General features: G+C 46.2%; 1 protein-coding gene across 5 annotated transcripts in view; it reads left to right on the forward strand.

The window, feature by feature from the left end:
• Nucleotides 1–6,990, forward strand: part of LOC123442630 — a 28,791-nt gene extending 21,801 nt beyond the window's left edge. Inside the window, exons 5-8 of one of the 5 annotated variants that reach the window (XM_045118729.1) lie at nt 106–881; nt 5,076–5,955; nt 6,098–6,781; nt 6,893–6,990. In XM_045118729.1, the coding sequence (XP_044974664.1) occupies nt 106–881; nt 5,076–5,955; nt 6,098–6,760 (2,319 nt within the window). In that variant the 3' untranslated portion in view covers nt 6,761–6,781; nt 6,893–6,990. Of the gene's footprint in view, nt 1–102; nt 882–5,075; nt 5,956–6,097 lie in introns of all 5 variants that reach the window. The other 4 variants (XM_045118733.1, XM_045118728.1, XM_045118731.1 and 1 more) reach the window with 4 other exon arrangements.
• Nucleotides 6,991–21,244: the final 14,254 nt, after the last annotated feature.

Consider the following 21,244-nt stretch of genomic DNA (forward strand, 5'->3'; position numbering starts at 1 on the left):
TTAAGTATGTAGAATACTCCTTAAGTTAGTACTAGCACTAGTACTACTAGCACGCGGTGATGATATTGATGTATATATGGGGGTATTTCGCACACATGCATGCAGGGTACGATGGAATTGGCACTACTGACTCTTACTGGACCATACAGAGGCATCTCAGCTGATGGGAGCTTTGCTATCCAAGTCGACGGCATCTCCAACGAACCTGCTAGTAAAGTCAGTGCTGACATGTTCTGGGATTGCTACTCCCACGACAAAGCCGTGTACAACAAGGTCTTGACCAACCGCATCACCACAGAGAAAGGCCAACTCGCAGAGGTGACCTATGCGGTGCTCAGTGACGCCGTGGAGGTCGCCGTCCAAATAAAAGTGGCTGCCGATGACACGGCCGGCTTTTACGGTGAAATCACGGCGCACAACCAGCACTACGGCGGCAACAGCGTGCTGCTCTTCAGCCGTACAGAATGGGAGGCAAAGGAGCTTGGCTATGCACAAGAGGAGGAGAAAAGGAGGAGACGCGGTGAAGAGGATGTCTGGGCACAAGGGGGGGCATGGGAGGAGATTCACCATGCACGAGAGATGGCAAGGAAGAGACGTTACATACAACAAGGTATAGATGTTGTCTATACCTTGGTTCCACTTGCGCGGTCGATGGTTGCGGTGCCATTTGGCTCGCCGCTTGAGATAAGGGTCAATTTAAGGCATCGGTGGGAAAATGAACCTTTGAAGGAGGATATGGATTTTTCTCTGATAGATCAGCATGTCGGCGAGATCGAGAGGCATGGTGTGGTGGTCCAAGTCACATCGCTGGACCTCTGCCCTCTCCCGGAACAAAGTCACATCGCCGTACTGCCTGCGCTGCCCACGACCCAAGTTCCAGGGTGAGTCCACTATTCTTAACGTGCTTCAGTTTTCCATCTTCCAAGACTTGTTTGTTAGTAGCAAAACCTTCCTTTTCGTACGATCCAACTATCTATAGTTTGGCATAACGTCGTAGAGGGAGTAAGTTAAATTGCTGTCCATACCATCTTCCCTGTATGATTTGCATCCGACATGAAATCAGATGGTTGAAGAATGTGGAAAGACTGCATCGGACGGTGGCTGGAGTGCCTCGTATGTAAACCATACATGGATGTGTCGTACGCATTACATATGGGTACGTGTATATACAGAATACGATGCTACTCCAAGACATGCCAGTTGGTTTGTTCGGTCAAGGGGAATGGAAGGGATTGAGAGGGATTTTGGCTTCCCCTTTGAACAGATCCAAACCGAACAAAGGCTAGTAAGGTTTTTCTAGGAAAACGACTAATAGGGTTAATAGGCCCGTGGATTCGCCTCCCCCTGCATGTCGGATGCCACTAAAACGGTTGGGCGAGAGGAGGGAATCCAGCTAGTAGTTTGGATTAGGCTTTTTAATCCTTAGAGCGTCAACGCTCGGGCGGACGGCGTCACTTTATCTTTGTGTTGTTCTTGCGGGCTCCAATCCATCCTCGTGTTCGTCCATCAGGAAGGAGCCGACGACGTAGATTCTTTCCGTCCCCTTGGAGCGATGAGGCTAGGGTTCTCGTCATGCGTGCATGGTGGCAAGATCTTGTGTTAGGCTCTTTAGATAGATTCATGGGTCCAACATAGATGACCGTGGTTCTAGGGTGTTGGTCCTTCCGAGCACATGCACGAAGACTTCTCCTGTCACCGACAACGTAAGGCCACGAGCTCCTATAGGGGAGTGCCAACAGAGAGCAATTGGCAGCTTGTTCTAATGGCGGCAGTAGTCGTTTGTAGTCTAAGGAATTCGATGTGATTTTTATTATATTTGGGACACTTTATGCTTTCGATGAGTCTTTATAACAGATGAGGGTCTTTCCAAAAAAAACTAGGATTTCTAATCATCCATCGACTTGGGTTACCATTTCTTAATTGGATTCTTCTTATGTTTATTTTTCCTAGAATAGCAAAAAATAATATCGGCATGGGCCGTTTCCTGCACAATCCTTAGAACTTGGGACATTCTCGGTAGATTTTATTGTCTCAACTAGAAACACGATGAGAGGCATCTTATTTTTGCATGATTATGATGTACACAGTCAACACCAGCGCACACGCAAACAAAGATGCAAGAGAAGATCAAAGTCATAAAAGACCAAAGCTATGTCTAGATGTAGGAAAAGAAAAGAAAAAAACTCTGAAGCGATCAAAACAAGGATCGACAAACTATGACAACGATCATATCCGAACCAACCATCTTTTGACATCACAAGAACAATGAGAAAGGTTTTTCAGTACGAACGCCTCTCAAAAGGTAATGGGGATCTAGCGTTGTTGTTGCCGGGTCTAACCACCAGTAGTCAGATCCAGGGTTTTCACCCTGAATATGAAGTCCTAGAAAATTACGACAATGGCTTCAACACGGTAATGATGCAAAAACACCGCCATTGCCTATTCTAACCAACTAGGGTTAGTCATACGGTTTTCACTCCTGAACTAGAGAATATGGTGGATTTCGTAACACCAAGAGGTCCCAAAGAATATCTCTCTATTGATGGAGGAGAAAATGCCAATCTTAAGCTACCTAGTTCATTTTCATACTTTTTGGCGAACTCGAAAGCCGCCGTAGTAGCCACCCTGTTACGAATGACGTTTAACGAACCCCAAAGTTCATGAAGCAATCATGCAGAAACTTGTTACTCTCATGGTCTAAGAAATTATGCAAATGTTAACTTTCTTTGTGTTATAAACCATTAAGTCGTGACGAATGCATCTCATAGCATAACATTAATTTGGGTTGATTTAACACAAGTGTTCTTCCAACATTGTGTCCTCAAAGTTGTCGGCATAGTAATGCCCATGATAAAAAAACATGACCATCATGCAACACTCTAAGCTAGTGTAAGAGACACGACTAGGAATACATTTAGCGTTCATTATTCCACACGTGCACATGGGTTTCCCTCGAAGACTTTATGGATATGCGGACTCAAGGACCATTATAATCATACATGGAATATAAACATGATTATGAACTTGAAGATAAATAATAACTATTATTATCGCCTACTGGGTATATCTCCTACAAAACAATATATACTCATTGTTGCTGCTCAATCTGAAGGTTCAAGATCATAAGCCCCTGCCAGAAGGGCCTAGTAGTGCAGGACCACGGTACCATCCGCGCGCCCGAGCCAAGGACCACCTCATTGGGACGCAAAAAAGGCCGCTCCCGCCCTCATACCTTCAGATGGGATCATAACCACCGATGCCTCGCCACCAGAGACCGCCGGTCCGGCCAGAAACACCACACGTCACCGCTTCACATCCATATCTTGTGCCTCGATTCGCCGTTGTAGCTCGCTTCTCGCCGCCGAGGGCTACCAGAGCAGAGACCTCCCAGCCGCCGCCTTCATTGACCCGTGTTGGGACTTAGCCCAGCCATTGTTCGCTAGCGACGGCGAGGGGAAGGGAAGATGGAGAAGTAGTAGGCAACTGTTGTGGGGAGAAAGGAGGAGGCGGCGAACATACTGCAGTTTTATACTCTTAGTCTGTCCGTAATGGGAGTATCATAGGTAGTATCATGCATGTCAACTAGGCAATTTTAATGAGGTGTCATATAATTAAGTGAAAAAAAATAATGGGTTGAGTATCACATCATGGTACGGTATCATATTAGATGATGTGTTACTATGTGTTATGCGTGACAATAAAGAAACTGTTTTATGATATCAACACATGATACTATGCGATACAAAACACTTGTATCATATCCATTATACTAGTATATGATACACCGCACTACGACCAGCCTTATACAATCCCATTGCCAATTAAGTACAAGCAAAAAAACATTGTTTATGTCCATATATACTCCTCCTCATGGATATAATTCACTAATGCATTGAGCACCAATCTAGTCTATCATTTTGCACTTTGTTCGAACTCCTCAATCCGATTGCCCAGCCGTCGCGACGCTCCAAGGGGCAACTCAGACGGCACCCTACTCCTTGTTGTGGCCTGATAGAGCCGGCAGCCAAGCCCGCTCAGACCCAAGGACGACAATTGTTGGGCCCGTGCTCCCCTTCCCCTTTTCCTTCCTTCTTCTCCCCACTCCAGGTCTGGCCTATGTATGATATCGAGATCGATTTAGGAGAGCCGGTTGACACAATGGGTGGTGGCCGCGCAGCCGCGGGGCATGGCCTCGTCCTAGTTGTGCCATGGGATTGAAAATGGGGACCTTTTCGTCCCGCCGCCGGTGAGTGTTGTGCACGCGGGTTGGTAATTGGTTTTGGTGCGCGGGGGCTAGGGTGGGCCCCTAGACGCTGAATCGGTGACCTCGGGTTGGCTCTCCGGCGAGCTTCTTGGCGGCGTTGGTGGCGGATTTCCTTGCCCGTGTGGGTGGCAAGGATATTGCAGTGGGTGGTCTTGGTGTTCGTGGTGCTTCGGCAATGGCGGCTCCGAGATCATGCTTTGGAGGTCTCGTTGGATGGCGGCAAGCCTATCCTCAGAGGTGGGCTGGTGCTCGTGATTCCTGGATGTGGCAAGGTTGAGAGGTTCCAGCTGAAAGTTATGTAGTCAGGTGCGAGCGGCGGTAATGCCCGTCGGTGCCGCATCCACATTGAGGGCATCATTGTGGATTTGTGGTCCCTCTCTCCGCGCCCAGGCTACGGGTGAAAACCCTTAACCACTTTCCGGTCTCATTAGCAGCGACGTGTTGTGTCGTCACCCTTTTGAGGACGTTGTCGTGGGTCCTAGGTTCATTATGTCCGTGCTTTGTCGGCATGAGCGGGCTAGTTTGGTTCCACACACCGGAGAGGGAGGGCAGGGGGCTCACCCCGGCGACAACTTGGCATGAGCGGTGCATTGATGTCCGGTTATTTCCCTAGGAGGCTCGTTTCTATTTCTTGGCAAAATATTAGTTTGCTCTGGGATAGAGTAGGACAACTCTTGTAATTTTGTTTATATCTTTGATCCGCTTTGTAAGCGGACCTCTTCGTCAACTTGTGTCATGGATGGCTTCCTAGTACAAAGTTGAGACAGTTATTTTGAGACGGAGGGAGTATAAAAATTATTATTTTACGCAGGTTGACAAGTACAAGGACAGATGCAGGAATGTCCACGGAGCAGCCTGAACGTGTGTATATGGATTTCAACTGTGGTAGTGGTGATTACGCTGCGTTCATGGACGACTTGTGTGAAAAGCTTGCAGACCACCCAGGCAAAGTTGACGTCCATGGGCGGCCTGTCCTTGCCAGGCAGCGGCGTGGTAAGCCAGCGAGGTTGTTTATGATCACGCTAGTGGGCGACAAATGTTCTGAAAGGGTGACTCTAGCCGTTCGGGATGACAACCTGTTACTCGCTTGCTTCAAGAATCAGTACGGTGGCTGGTACTATTTCCGCTCCATTTATTGGCTTGAAGAGTCCACAGTCTCATTAGGTTCCGACGGTAGCTATCAGCACTTGTTGGGTGAAGCTGAAGACCGTTGGCGAAAGCTGGAGCTGGGCAGGGAGTCCGCGATGGATGCCGTCCGAAAGCTCTCAGAGTACAAGGACCAAAATGAAGTTCCCGAAGACACCAAGCGTGGATTGGCTCGCCTGATGGTCATGATATGTGAGGCCGCACGGTTCACAGAAATCTACGACACGATAAAGAAAGGATGGGACAGTGGATGCTCCATCACCGAGCGGCAGATACAGTACAGAGATAATTGGGACAATATATCTCGCTTTCTGCTTGGCAGGAGAAGGAGAGTGAGAAACATCGGTTTGGACAGGGAAGAAGACGCAGCAGCTCTAGTGAAAATGGTGCTTAACCCTTTCCATCCCCTTGTGGAGGTGATTTACGTCCGTGCTTACCCTAGTTTCAGTGGCACCATCTCCGCTGTGGACGAGAAAGGCAGCAAAGTCATCATTTACAACAAGGACCATGATGCTCCTTCGTCTCAGGCTCAGGATCAGGATCAGGTACGTACGTACGGTACGAATCAATCAATCAAAATGAAAAGTTCATTATCAACAGATGATATACAGTGGGATGATATATGATGATTTTGTCAGCAGTTTCTAACAACCGACTATATATATATATATATGCGTGCATCTGCAGTGTATTATCGATTTTCGTGGTGAAAAAAAGGAAGAGGAGGATTTGCCACCCACTGCAACTTATAGACCCGTTTCAGCTGACGGGGAGGTCCACATCCAAGTCCATTGCGTCCCAACCGCACATAGCCCCCGTCTCACCTTGGTATGGGATGGTCATCCCGACGAAAGAGCTGCGGACGAGTACCATTACAATAACCTCAGGAGACACAGGGTCACCATAGCCGGCTCCAGCGCAGAGTTAATCTACGCGGTGCTCCGCAATGCCGTGGAGGCCACCGTGAAGGTCCAGCTGAATATCAAGGAACACGTAGAAGCTGGCACCGTCGCTGGCATCTACGGTGAAATCAGAGCGACCAACTGGTACTACTGGGGCAAAAGCATCCTGCTCTTCAGCCATCCGATGGAGGAGGCAGTAAAACCCGAGGTCAATGCCTCGGACGCTGCCGTTTCAATTCCACTCAAGTTAATGAGGGATTTCATTGCGGCGTCGCTCGAGCGCGTCCTTGAGATTAACGTCAGTCTGCGTGCTGTGTGTTCCAGCTATGAGGAACCCATATGCTTCGACCAAGAACTCCGTTTCGACCCCAATATGGGTACTGAGCAAACAATGAAGATCGATGCACCCACTATGGAGGCTCAAGTGACGTTCACCACCAGCGGGTAGACCAAGTTGCAAACGCGCGAGGTATGCGGGGAACGGCCGGCCATGTAAAATTACATACCTATATATGAACCTACTTTAAATTCGATGTACCCAATGGCTTCTTTTTTTACACGTCGAACGGCGCCATTACAGCATTGGCTAGGGAAGAGCAGCAATTCGATCAACCGACCAAGCGCGCGAGTGCAGCACAATTCGGGTGACAAATAAATAAACCGATATTTTATTTCTTTGTTTATGTGCTTTTGCTTTTAATTAAAGATGTCTCCGACACCTGCTCATAATTATTTATTGTACTCGCTTTCGAGTATTGTGGATTTGTATGGTTGTACATTATTTTATTGGCGAACCGACAGGAGCCTTGCCTTTTCATTGAGAAGAGAGTAAAGAACCGATAGTAGAAGCGTTGCCTTCTCGTTAAGAAGAGAGTGAAATATTTACAGGTTGGAATGTCTTAAAAAGAGACATGCCAGAAACCCCAAGATCCTAAAGATCCCAGTCGAAACCAAAAGTTAACTACTCATGAATTTAAACTACTCAGGGCCTTCCTGAAGGCCAAGTCTCTCTGTGATATATCCTCGTAGACGAGATATGCCACCTCGATGTATGTCACTCTCTTGCCTCGGTAGATGCAGCGATTCCTTTCATTCAGGGCAATTCCACATTATGTAAATGAGGAACAGAGGAAGCCATTGTGTCGCCTTCTTAGAGTGATGTCGTCGTTCTTCAGGCTACCGTCACACCAGGAAGCCGTCAGAGCGACGAAAGCCGATGGCTCTCCCGCCCAGGACAACACAAGGCTGACGGATACCGGAAGTCAAGGGGCAGTCCTTGCAGAGATGCTCCACCTTCTCAAGTGCAGTAAGGCAAAGCTGTAGACACGGTCATGTGGCAAGTCACGCGCGGCCAACCGATCAGTCGTGAGGATCTTGTTGTGAAGGACAAGTCGGGAGAAGAACATGCACATTAACACCGCATGTGGCCTCCATATTTTATCGCTCGAGAAGCTCGGAAAAGAGCCCGAGAATTGAGCCCGATAAGCTGACCCAGCCGCGTACATACCATTGGGGTGTCAGTTCCCAGCGATGGAGTCCGAAGTGTGTGCGTCGAGAGTGGTCGAGGTAAGGGTTGAAGCCAGATGAATAAATTCCTGAAGTAGGTCCACCGTGTTCATCCTAGCTGCCTTACAGATCCAAGCATCATTTCGGAGCTCCACGTGAATCGATATGTTTCGAGGAGTGAGGGCGAAGAGACCAGGGCATTGCAACCGAAGTGCCCCCATACCGGTCCAGTTGTCGTGCCAAAAGGATGACTTGTGTCTGTCTCCGATGGTAATGGCCGTGGAGGCCCTGAATAGGGCCAAGTTCGAAGAATCACAGGGGAGCCGAGTTCCGGCCCGGTCTCTCTTGGTCGTTCCATTGTAGCCAGAGAGCCAGCGAAGTCTAAGCCCCCCCCCCCCCCCAAAAGAATTCTAGGTCCCCCCCCCATCTCCTTGGCACTAGCTAAACCTGAGAATGGTTATTCAAAAACTGGGTGTAACGATTCGGTTCTTACTTTGGGTTTGATTAGTTCAAGTTTTATTGGGCTGAGATTTTTTTTAGTTTGGTTTTGGTTTGGTTATGTGGAGAAACTAGTTTGGGTATAGTTGGTTATGGGTTTGAACGGTTTGGTTATTAACGGTTATAAACTATGGGTCAAAATCGATTTCTAGGCATTGGTTATATGCAATAATCAACGACGACCGCGAACGAGTACCTTTGATCCGCGTGCATGCTGTAATCGCTATGTATTATGGGGAAACACCACATGAAAATCGAAAGTGTTTGCTTGTGCTTTCGCTAAGCAATTTGATTTTAATACACTTGTTAGTGAGCTTTTTAGCCATGAGGATGTTCTTTTTGCCTCTTGCTGTGTGCTGGCTGTATCTCAAGGATAACTTTGTTTCCAAACTGTTGTAGATGCATTATGCCTTTTATATCCCATTTGCTTCTTAACATGTAAATTTATGCGATCATATACATTAAAGCAAATCCATAGTTATGTACTGGGTTTAAACCCACGGTTATGTATCGGGTTTAAATTGGTTTGGGTGGAAAAAATAGTGGGTTCGGTTTGGTTGGGCTAAAAATGACATTAAATGGGTATGGTTCAAGTATGGTTTTGAAGGATAAATGAACGGGTATGGTTCAAGTATGATTCAAATATAAAACCATTCTCAGGTTTAGCACTAGCCCATTTCGGCAGTGAGATGTGTGTCATGTGTAATGTGAAAATTGATGTGAGGGATGAGTTGGCAAGAGCCACCCTACCCGCTCGAGCGATGTTCATGCCCTTCCATCCGGGTAGCCTGCCATGAACGTTATCGATCAGTGGTTGTAGATGAACCTTTCCTAGTCGGCGAAAGTTAAGTGGTAGACCCAGGTGTTTTCCCGTGACGGAGGCGATCTTTGCCGGGAAAACGGGAAAACTATGAGAAGGTCTTGCAGGTCTGTGCCTTTGGAACGGATTGGGAAAATCCAGAAGCATTGCCAAAATAGTCGAGGATGGAATTGATCACGGTAAGCTTTTAGGTCCGTGCCCCTACAACGGCTAGGAATCAGAGAAAATCATCTACATGAAAGAGTTTCGCATTTTTTATAGTTTTTTAAACGGTATATTATTTGCCCCATTCAGATAGAGTTTGTAAAAACTACGGATAAATACGTTTTTAGTAATTTTTAAAACTGACCTAAAACAGTAAGCAATTAGAAAAAAAAATGTACATACTCCCTCCGTCACGGTTTAAAAGGCGTGCATGCAAATTCTCTAGGACCTAGATGGTTATTGAGTGGCTGTGAAATGAGTTAAAAAATAGCACTCACACTACGCATGCATATAGAAGTAGTACAATGGAATACTAATTAGCTGCTAGGAGTAAATGCAACGTGTCTTAATCTTTGTCTATTTTGAAAACGCACGCAAGTCTAACTGTGCCTTCTAAACCGTGACGGAAGGAGTATAAAAGTTTCACATTTATTCAAGCTTTCGAATGCCATATCATTTGCTTCATTCCTAAAAACCACTGAAATATTAACGCAAAAATACGAACTCGGGACAACTTCTGTCATTTTCTAAATTACTTTTAAACCATAAGTAATTAGAAGAAACTTTTTATATGAAAAAATGCACATCTTCATAAGCTTTCCAACGCCATATTATTTGCGTCAATGGGACTAGCCTTTCAAATTAACCCCGAAATACGAACCCGAATTGTTCGGTTTCAGAAATTCAGCCGTTTTCTAAATTTCTTTTTAACCGTAGGGAATTTGAAAAAACTATCAACGTATGAAATGAGGGGATTTGCACCAGCTATTCAACGCCATCTTATTTGCCTCATTCCGACGAACGGTTTAGAAATAGGATAAAAATACGTTTATATAAACAAACACGGTTTTCAAAACTGGTCTTAAACCGTGAACATTTTGATAAAAATTCAACCTAGACCGTTACGAGGGTGTCCATATCTTTAAACTGTATATCACAAGCTCCATTTGGACACTTTTCACGGAAGTTCAACCGAGCATCCCAGGAAGTTCAAGTGCAACTGCTAGGACGAGTCAACCTGAGATCAGAATAGTTATTCTCATACGAGGATCAGAATAGTGCTTAGGTGAGGAATAGTTATTTTTCAACCCCTCTATTTTCGTATCAATGCACCATAATTTTACATTCCACAATTTTTTTTTATTTCACACATAAAAGAGACCGTAAGAAATTATGTCACGCAAAATTACAAAAAAACAATTATGTCACGCAAAATTACCAAAAAACATAGTGTAAATTATACATAAAATGCGACTTTCCTGGTCTTATAATCAATATTTTTTATGTCGAATTTTACGTAGTGAATCATTGTAAGTGTAACTATTTGTATTTCAAATGTAATTTATTTATGAAACGATTGTAAGATTACCTCGGGTGAGGAATAACTTATTCTGCAGCTAGGGTGATGAATAGACTATATATATATATATATATATATATATATATATATATAGGTAAATTACCTGGTCTTATAACCTATATGTTTGTTTTGTTATGTCAAACTTCATGTAGTGAATCAATATAAATGTAACTATTTGCATTTCAAATGAAATTTATTTATAAAATGATCGTAAGATTACCTGGATGAGGAATAACTTATTTTGCACCCTGGATGACGAGTAGACTTTTTATATATAAGAATACAAACATAATGCAAAAAACTAAAACAGAAACCAGAAAAATAAGAAAAATCGCTTGTAGCAAGCCGCGCGCGGGGCCGGCCAATATCGGTCGCCCCTTCAGCGAGTCCGACGGCGAGACATAGGGCGTGTTTGGGTATCCGCATATGCGTCAGCCAGGCCCATGCGAAAAGAAAATGGTCCGCTTGGTTACACGCATTGATTGGTTGGCCTGTATAGTACTAACATTAAAACACCTCTCGCCCTGCATCCAGAGGAACGCTTTGTGGAGTGAGGGCCGAGCGCTGCAACCCTAGGCACGTGGGTGTGAGTAGCTGCACGCATGGACGCAGTCTCGAGTCGTCACGTTGTGTCCTGAAGCGATGTCATAAATTACACTCACCTCCCTTCCTCACCGCTCTCTCGCCTCTTCCCCACTCTTACCGGCTGCGACAACAACCGAAGCCATAGCACTAGGATCTACGTCAGCGGCGACCATCACAATGACTTCAGACCTACGCCGGAACGCATCGACCATGGAAAGAAGTCCTTTTTCCTCTCTACATCGTACATGATGACTCGGTCTAGATTTATTTGAGCACGAGATTGGAGAGTTAGGAAGGGGATTGAACACATAGAGAGTGGGGGATTGGATTCATAGCCCTCATCTTCAGGTCTTGTCTAATTTGTAGATTACATCGGGGGGTGGGGATTGGGGTACTACCTATTTGTCTAGCCGCGATGACCCTGGAGTCGCGTCGAGCGGTGATGGGCGTAGGCTTCTTGTATTATTCTTCGCCATCGCCTTCTTGCTCATCGTCATCGTCAAGAACGATGGGTCTTGCATGGTCACCTGTTGCTGGCGCCCCAGCCACCATCTGCACCTTGTGTTCTTCTTCTTTCGACGCTCTGACCACCATATGCACCTCGTCCTCTTCCTCCATCGGATCCACCATAGTCCTTGTCGTCCAGAACATTGTGGCATGGTGGTTATTGGGATGGTTGCACTCCCTGTATTTGTTGGGAAACGTCGCTGGGAAACAAAAAATTTCCTACGCGCACGAAGACCTATCATGGTGATGTCCATCTACGAGAGGGGATGAATGATCTAAATACCCTTGTAGACCGTACAGCAGAAGCGTTAGGGAACGCGGTTGATGTAGTGGAACGTCCTCACGTCCCTCGATCCGCCCCGCGAATAATCCCGCGATCAGTCCCACGATCTAGTACCGAACGGACGGCACCTCCGCGTTCAGCACACGTACAGCTCGACGATGATCTCGGCCTTCTTGATCCAGCAAGAGAGACGGAGAGGTAGAAGAGTTCTCCGGCAGCGTGACGGCGCTCCGGAGGTTGCTGATGACCTTGTCTCAGCAGGGCTCCGCCCGAGCTCCGCAGAAACGCGATCTAGAGAAAAAACCGTGGAGGTATGTGGTCGGGCTGTCGTGGAAAAGTCGTCTCAAATCAGCCCTAAAACCTCCGTATATATAGGTGGGAGGGAGGGTGGCCTTGCCTTGGGGTCCAAGGACCCTCAAGGGGTCGGCCGAGCCAAGGGGGAGGACTCTCCCCCCCCCAAACCGAGTTGGACTAGGTTTGGTGGGAGGGAGTCCCCCTCCCTTCCCACCTCCTCCCTTTTTTTTCTTTTCCTTTGATTTCTTATCCTTGGCGCATAGGCCCCTTTTGGGCTGTCCCACCAGCCCACTAAGGGCTGGTGCGCCACCCTCATGGCCTATGGGCTTCCCCGGGGTGGGTTGCCCCCCCCGGTGAACTCCCGGAACCCATTCGTCATTCCCGGTACATTCCCGGTAACTCCGAAAACCTTCCGGTAATCAAATGAGGTCATCCTATATATCAATCTTTGTTTCCGGACCATTCCGGAAACCCTCGTGACGTCCGTGATCTCATCCGGGACTCCGAACAACATTCGGTAACCAACCATATAACTCAAATACGCATAAAACAACGTCGAACCTTAAGTGTGCAGACCCTGCGGGTTCGAGAACTATGTAGACATGACCCGAGAGACTCCTCGGTCAATATCCAATAGCGGGACCTGGATGCCCATATTGGATCCTACATATTCTACGAAGATCTTATCGTTGAACCTCAGTGCCAAGGATTCGTATAATCCCGTATGTCATTCCCTTTGTCCTTCGGTATGTTACTTGCCCGAGATTCGATCGTCAGTATCCGCATACCTATTTCAATCTCGTTTACCGGCAAGTCTCTTTACTCGTTCCGTAATACAAGATCCCGCAACTTACACTAAGTTACATTGCTTGCAAGGCTTGTGTGTGATGTTGTATTACCGATTGGGCCCCGAGATACCTCTCCGTCATACGGAGTGACAAATCCCAGTCTTGATCCATACTAACTCAACTAACACCTTCGGAGATACCTGTAGAGCATCTTTATAGTCACCCAGTTACGTTGCGACGTTTGATACACACAAAGAATTCCTCCGGTGTCAGTGAGTTATATGATCTCATGGTCATAGGAATAAAACTTGACACGCAGAAAACAGTAGCAACAAAATGACGCGATCAACATGCTACGTCTATTAGTTTGGGTCTAGTCCATCACGTGATTCTCCCAATGACGTGATCCAGTTATCAAGCAACAACACCTTGTTCATAATCAGAAGACACTGACTATCATCGATCAACTGGCTAGCCAACTAGAGGCATGCTAGGGACGGTGTTTTGTCTATGTATCTACACATGTAAATGAGTCTTCATTCAATACAATTATAGCATGGATAATAAACTATTATCTTGAACTGCTTCAATACAATTATAATAATAACTATATATTTATTATTGCCTCTAGGGCATAATTCCAACAGTCTCCCACTTGTACTAGAGTCAATAATCTAGCCCTCACATCACCATGTGAATCACATTTTAATAAATCTAACACCCATACAGTTCTGGTGTCGATCATGTTTTGGCCGTGGAAGAGGTTTAGTCAGCGGGTCTGCTACATTCAGATCCGTGTGCACTTTGCATATATTTACGTCCTCTTCCTCGACGTAGTCGCGGATGAGGTTGAAGCGTCGTTTGATGTGTCTGGTCTTCTTGTGAAACCGTGGTTCCTTTGCTAAGGCAATGGCACCAGTGTTGTCACAGAACAAGGTTATTGGATTCAGTGCACTTGGCACCACTCCAAGATCCGTCATGAACTGCTTCATCCAGACACCCTCCTTAGCCGCCTCCGAGGCAGCCATGTACTCCGCTTCACATGTAGAATCTGCTACGACGCTTTGCTTGAAACTGCACCAGCTTACTGCACCCCCATTAAGAATAAATACGTATCCGGTTTGCGACTTAGAGTCGTCCGGATCTGTGTCAAAGCTTGCATCGACGTAACCTTTTACGGCGAGCTCTTCGTCACCTCCATACACGAGAAACATCTCCTTAGTCCTTTTCAGGTACTTCAGGATATTCTTGACCGCTGTCCAGTGATCCACTCCTGGATTACTCTGGAACCTACCTGCCATACTTATGGCCAGGCTAACATCCGGTCTAGTGCACAGCATCGCATACATGATAGAACCTATGGCTGAAGCATAGGGGACGGAGCGCATATGCTCTCTATCTTCATCAGTTGCTGGGCACTGAGTCTTACTCAATCTTGTACCTTGTAAAACTGGCAAGAACCCTTTCTTGGAATGTTCCATTTTGAACCTCTTCAAAACCTTATCAAGGTAGGTGCTTTGTGAAAGTCCTATCAGGCGTTTTGATCTATCCCTATAGATCTTAATGCCTAGAATGTAAGCAGCTTCTCCTAGGTCCTTCATAGAGAAACTTTTATTCAAGTAACCTTTTATGCTCTCCAAAAGCTCTACGTTGTTTCCAATCAGTAATATGCCATCCACATATAATATTAGAAACGCCACAGAGCTCCCACTCACTTTCTTGTAAATACAAGATTCTCGAACCACTTGTATAAACCCAAATGCTTTGATCACCTCATCAAAGCGTTTGTTCCAACTCCGAGATGCTTGCACCAGTCCATAAATGGATCGCTGGAGCTTGCACACCTTGTCAGCATTTTTAGGATCGACAAAACCTTCGGGTTGCATCATATACAACTCTTCCTTAAGGAAACCGTTAAGGAACGCCGTTTTGACATCCATCTGCCACATTTCATAATCGAAAAATGTAGCTATTGCTAACATGATTCTGACGGACTTAAGCATCGCTACGGGTGAGAAAGTCAGCTTTATAAACGGTCACATTACCGTCAGCGTCCGTCTTCTTCTTAAAGATCCATTTGTTCTGAATAGCCTTGCGGCCCTCAGGTAGTATCTCCAAAGTCCACACTTTGTTCTCATACATGGATCCTATCTCGGATTTCATGGCTTCTAGCCATTTGTTGGAATCTGGGCCCACCATTGCTTCTTCATAATTTGCAGGTTCATTGTTGTCTAACACCATGATTGATAAGACGGGATTACCGTACCACTCTGGAGCAGCGCGTGATCTCGTCGACCTGCGTGGTTCAACAGAAACTTGAACTGGAGTTTCATGATCATCATCATTAACTTCCTCCTCAACCGGCGTCGCAACGACAGAGGTTTCCCCTTGCCCTGCGCCACCATCCAGAGGGATGAGAGGTTCGACAACCTCGTCAAGTTCTATCTTCCTCCCACTCAATTCTCTCGAGAGAAACTCCTTCTCGAGAAAAGCTCCGTTCTTAGCAACAAACACTTTGCCCTCGGATTTGAGATAGAAGGTGTACCCAACTGTCTCTTTTGGGTAACCTATGAAGACGCACTTTTCCGCTTTGGGTTCCAGCTTTTCAGGCTGAAGCTTTTTGACATAAGCATCACATCCCCAAACTTTAAGAAACGACAACTTTGGCCTTTTGCCATACCAAGTTCGTATGGTGTCGTCTCAACGAATTTTGATGGTGCCCTATTTAAAGTGAATGCAGCTGTTTCTAATGCATAACCCCAAAATGATAACGGCACATTAGTAAGAGACATCATAGATCGCACCATCTCTAACAAAGTACGATTACGACGTTCGGACACACCATTACGTTGTGGTGTTCCAGGCGGTGTTAACTGCGAAACAATTCCACATTGTCTTAAGTGAGCACCAAACTCGAAACTCAGATATTCACCCCCACGATCAGACCGTAGGAACTTGATCTTCTTGTTACGATGATTTTCCACTTCACTCTGAAATTGCTTGAACTTTTCAAATGTTTCAGACTTGTGCTTCATCAAGTAGACATAACCATATCTACTTAAATCGTCAGTGAAGGTGAGAAAATAACGATATCCGCCGCGTGCCTCTGCGCTCATCGGACCACACACATCGGTATGTATGATTTCCAACAAGTCACTTGCACGCTCCATTGTTCTGGAGAACGGAGTCTTAGTCATCTTGCCCATGAGGCATGGTTCGCACGTGTCAAGTGAATCAAAGTCAAGTGACTCCAAAAGTCCATCAGCATGGAGTTGCTTCATGCGCTTTACACCAATATGACCCAAGCGGCAGTGCCACAAAAATATGGCGCTATCATTGTTTACTCTAACTCTTTTGGTCTCAATGTTATGTATATGCGTATCGCTATCAAGATTCAATATGAACAATCCTCTCACATTCGGTGCATGACCATAAAAGATGTTACTCATAGAAATAGAACAACCATTATTCTCAAACTTAAAAGAGTAACCGTCTCGCAATAAACAAGATCCAGATATAATGTTCATGCTCAACGCAGGCACTAAATAACAATGATTTAAGTTCATCACTAATCCCGATGGTAGCTGAAGTGACACTGTGCCGACGGCGATTGCATCAACCTTGGAACCATTTCCTACGCGCATCGTCACTTCATCTTTCGCCAGCCTTCGCCTATTCCGCAGTTCCTGTTTCGAGTTGCAAATATGAGCAACAGAACCGGTATCGAATACCCAGGCACTACTACGACAGCCGGTTAAGTACACATCAATAACATGTATATCAAATATACCTGATTTTTCTTTGCCCGCCTTCTTATCTGCCAGATACTTGGGGCAATTGCGCTTCCAGTGACCCATACCCTTGCAATAGAAACACTCCGTTTCAGACTTAGGCCCAGCTTTGGGTTTCTTCGGCGGATTGGCAACAGGCTTGCCGCTCTTCTTCGAATTGCCCTTCTTGCCTTTGCCGTTTCTCTTGAAACTAGTGGTCTTGCTCACCATCAACACTTGATGCTCTTTACGGAGTTCTGACTCTGCGACTTTCAGCATCGCAAACAACTCGCCGGGAGACTTGTTCATCCCTTGCATGTTGTAGTTCAACACAAAGCCTTTATAGCTTGGCGGCAGTGATTGAAGGATTCTGTCAGTGATAGCTTCTTGCGGGAGTTCAATCCCCAGCTCAGCTAGACGGTTTGAGTACCCAGACATTTTGAGCACATGTTCACTGAGAGACGAGTTTTCCTCCATCTTGCAAGCATAGAATTTATCGGAGGTCTCATACCTCTCGATCCGGGCGTTCTTCTGAAAGATAAACTCCAACTCCTGGAACATCTCAAATGCTCCATGACGCTCAAAGCGACGTTGAAGTCCCGGTTCTAAGCCATACAAGACTGCACATTGAACTATTGAGTAGTCCTCCTTACGCGCTAACCAAGCGTTCTTAACATCCTGATCAGCCGTAGCGGGTGGTTCATCTCCTAGCGCAGCATTAAGGACATAATCCTTCTTCCCAGCTTGTAAGATTAGCTTAAGATTACGAGCCCAGTCTACAAAGTTGCTTCCATCATCTTTCAACTTAGCTTTCTCTAGGAACGTATTAAAATTCAGGATGACTGTCGCGTGAGCCATGATCTACAACACAAATATATTCAAAGTGGACTTAGACTATGTTCAAGATAATTAGAGTTCAACTTAATAAAATTATATGCTAAACTCCCACTCAAAGAGTACATCTCTCTAGTCATTTGAGTGGTTCATGATCCACTTACACTATCCCAAGTCCGATCATCACGTGAGTTGAGTATAGTTTCAGTGGTAAGCATCCCTATGCTAATCATATCAACTATATGATTCATGATCGACCTTTCGGTCTCATGTGTTCCGAGGCCATGTCTGCACATGCTAGGCTCGTCAAGCTTAACCCGAGTGTTCCGCGTGCGCAACTGTTTGGCACCCGTTGTATGTGAACGTTGAGTCTATCACACCCGATCATCACGTGGTGTCTCGAAACGACGAACTGTAGCAACGGTGCACAGTCGGGGAGAACACAATTTCGTCTTGAAATTTTAGTGAGAGATCACCTCATAATGCTACCGTCGTTCTAAGTAAAATAAGGTGCATAAAAGGATTAACATCACATGCAATTCATAAGTGACATGATATGGCCATCATCACGTGCTTCTTGATCTCCATCACCAAAGCACCGGCACGATCTTCTTGTCACCGGCGCCACACCATGATCATCCATCAACGTGTTGCCATCGGGGTTGTTGTGCTACTTATGCTATTACTACTAAAGCTACATCCTAGCAAAATAGTAAACGCATCTGCAAGCACAAACGTTAGTATAAAGACAACCCTATGGCTCCTGCCGGTTGCCGTACCATCGACATGCAAGTCGATATTTCTATTACAACATGATCATCTCATACATCCAATATATCACATCACATCGTTGGCCATATCACATCACAATCATACCCTGCAAAAACAAGTTAGACGTCCTCTAATTTTGTTGTTGCTGTTTTACGTGGTGACCAAGGGTATCTAGTAGGATCGCATCTTACTTACGCAAACACCACAACGGAGATATATGAGTTGCTATTTAACCTCATCCAAGGACCTCCTCGGTCAAATCCGATTCAACTAAAGTTGGAGAAACCGTCACTTGCCAGTCATCTTTGAGCAAAGGGGGTTACTCGTAACGTTGAAACCAGTCTCTCGTAAGCGTACGAGTAATGTCGGTCCAAGCCGCTTCAATCCAACAATACCGCGGAATCAAGAAAAGACTAAGGAGGGCAGCAAAGCGCACATCACTGCCCACAAAAACTTTTGTGTTCTACTCGAGAAGACATCTACGCATGAACCTAGCTCATGATGCCACTGTTGGGAAACGTCGCATGGGAAACAAAAATTTTCCTACGCACACGAAGACCTATCATGGTGATGTCCATCTATGAGAGGGGATGAGTGATCTACATACCCTTGTAGACCGTACAGCAGAAGCGTTAGGGAACGCGGTTGATGTAGTGGAACGTCCTCACGTCCCTCGATCCGCCCCGCGAACAATCCCGCGATCAGTCCCACGATCTTGTACCGAACGGACGGTACCTCCGCGTTCAGCACACGTACCGCTCGACGATGATCTCGGCCTTCTTGATCCACCAAGAGAGACGGAGAGGTAGAAGAGTTCTCCGGCAGCGTGACGGCGCTCCGGAGGTTGGTGATGACCTTGTCTCAGCAGGGCTCCGCCCGAGCTCCGCAGAAACGCGATCTAGAGGAAAAACCGTGGAGGTATGTGGTCGGGCTGTCGTGGAAAAGTCGTCTCAAATCAGCCCTAAAACCTCCGTATATATAGGTGGGAGGGAGGGGGGCCTCGCCTTGGGGTCCAAGGACCCTCAAGGGGTCGGCCGAGCCAAGGGGGAGGACTCTCCCCCCCCAAACCGAGTTGGACTAGGTTTGGTGGGAGGGAGTCCCCCTCCCTTCCCACCTCCTCCCTTTTTTTTTCTTTTCCTTTGATTTCTTATCCTTGGCGCATAGGCCCCTTTTGGGCTCTCCCACCAGCCCACTAAGGGCTGGTGCGCCACCCTCATGGCCTATGGGCTTCCCCGGGGTGGGTTGCCCCCCCGGTGAACTCCCGGAACCCATTCGTCATTCCCGGTACATTCCCGGTAACTCCGAAAACCTTCCGGTAATCAAATGAGGTCATCCTATATATCAATCTTCGTTTCCGGACCATTCCGGAAACCCTCGTGACGTTCGTGATCTCATCCGGGACTCCGAACAACATTCGGTAACCAACCATATAACTCAAATACGCATAAAACAACGTCGAACCTTAAGTGTGCAGACCCTGCGGGTTCGAGAACTATGTAGAGATGACCCGAGAGACTCCTCGGTCAATATCCAATAGCGGGACCTGGATGCCTATATTGGATCCTACATATTCTACGAAGATCTTATCGTTTGAACCTCAGTGCCAAGGATTCGTATAATCCCGTATGTCATTCCCTTTGTCCTTCGGTATGTTACTTGCCCGAGATTCGATCGTCAGTATCCGCATACCTATTTCAATCTCGTTTACCGGCAAGTCTCTTTACTCGTTCCGTAATACAAGATCCTGCAACTTACACTAAGTTACATTGCTTGCAAGGCTTGTGCGTGATGTTGTATTACCGAGTGGGCCCCGAGATACCTCTCCGTCATACGGAGTGACAAATCCCAGTCTTGATCCATACTAACTCAACTAACACCTTCGAAGATACCTGTAGAGCATCTTTATAGTCACCCAGTTACGTTGCGACGTTTGATACACACAAAGCATTCCTCCGGTGTCAGTGAGTTATATGATCTCATGGTCATAGGAATAAATACTTGACACGCAGAAAACAGTAGCAACAAAATGACACGATCAACATGCTACGTCTATTAGTTTGGGTCTAGTCCATCACGTGATTCTCCCAATGACGTGATCCAGTTATCAAGCAACAACACCTTGTTCATAATCAGAAGACACTGACTATCATCGATCAACTGGCTAGCCAACTAGAGGCATGCTAGGGACGGTGTTTTGTCTATGTATCCACACATGTAAATGAGTCTTCATTCAATGCAATTATAGCATGGATAATAAACTATTATCTTGATACAGGAATTATAATAATAACTATATATTTATTATTGCCTCTAGGGCATAATTCCAACAGTATTTGGCCCACTTGGCCCTTTGTCGAGCGTCGCCGGAGTTGGGTTGATTCATGGCCCAACAAAGGCTGTCGACTGACATAGCTCCCTTCACTGGGTCCGAATCAGCGTCTTCAACTCCACAACGTCAACCTCCTTGTGCACTTCAGCCACACTCGTGAAGTTCGAGCACACTTCCATTGTGCTCTTGAACTTCGTGCGATCATCGAGCGAGCACATGAGGAATAATGCCCTCCATCCCATGCCCCATGGGAACGGGTTGGGGTTGTAGTTCATGGTGAGGGAGAGGTTGTGAAACAGAGATGTTGAAGAATAGAGGGGGTGAAAATGAGAGAGGAGGTGAAAATGAGAGAGGGTTCGAGTGTGGTGCTGGGTAAGAAGTGT

The sequence above is a fragment of the Hordeum vulgare genome, chromosome 3H (assembly GCF_904849725.1).
Source record: "Hordeum vulgare subsp. vulgare chromosome 3H, MorexV3_pseudomolecules_assembly, whole genome shotgun sequence".
Classification (NCBI taxonomy): Eukaryota; Viridiplantae; Streptophyta; class Magnoliopsida; order Poales; family Poaceae; genus Hordeum; species Hordeum vulgare.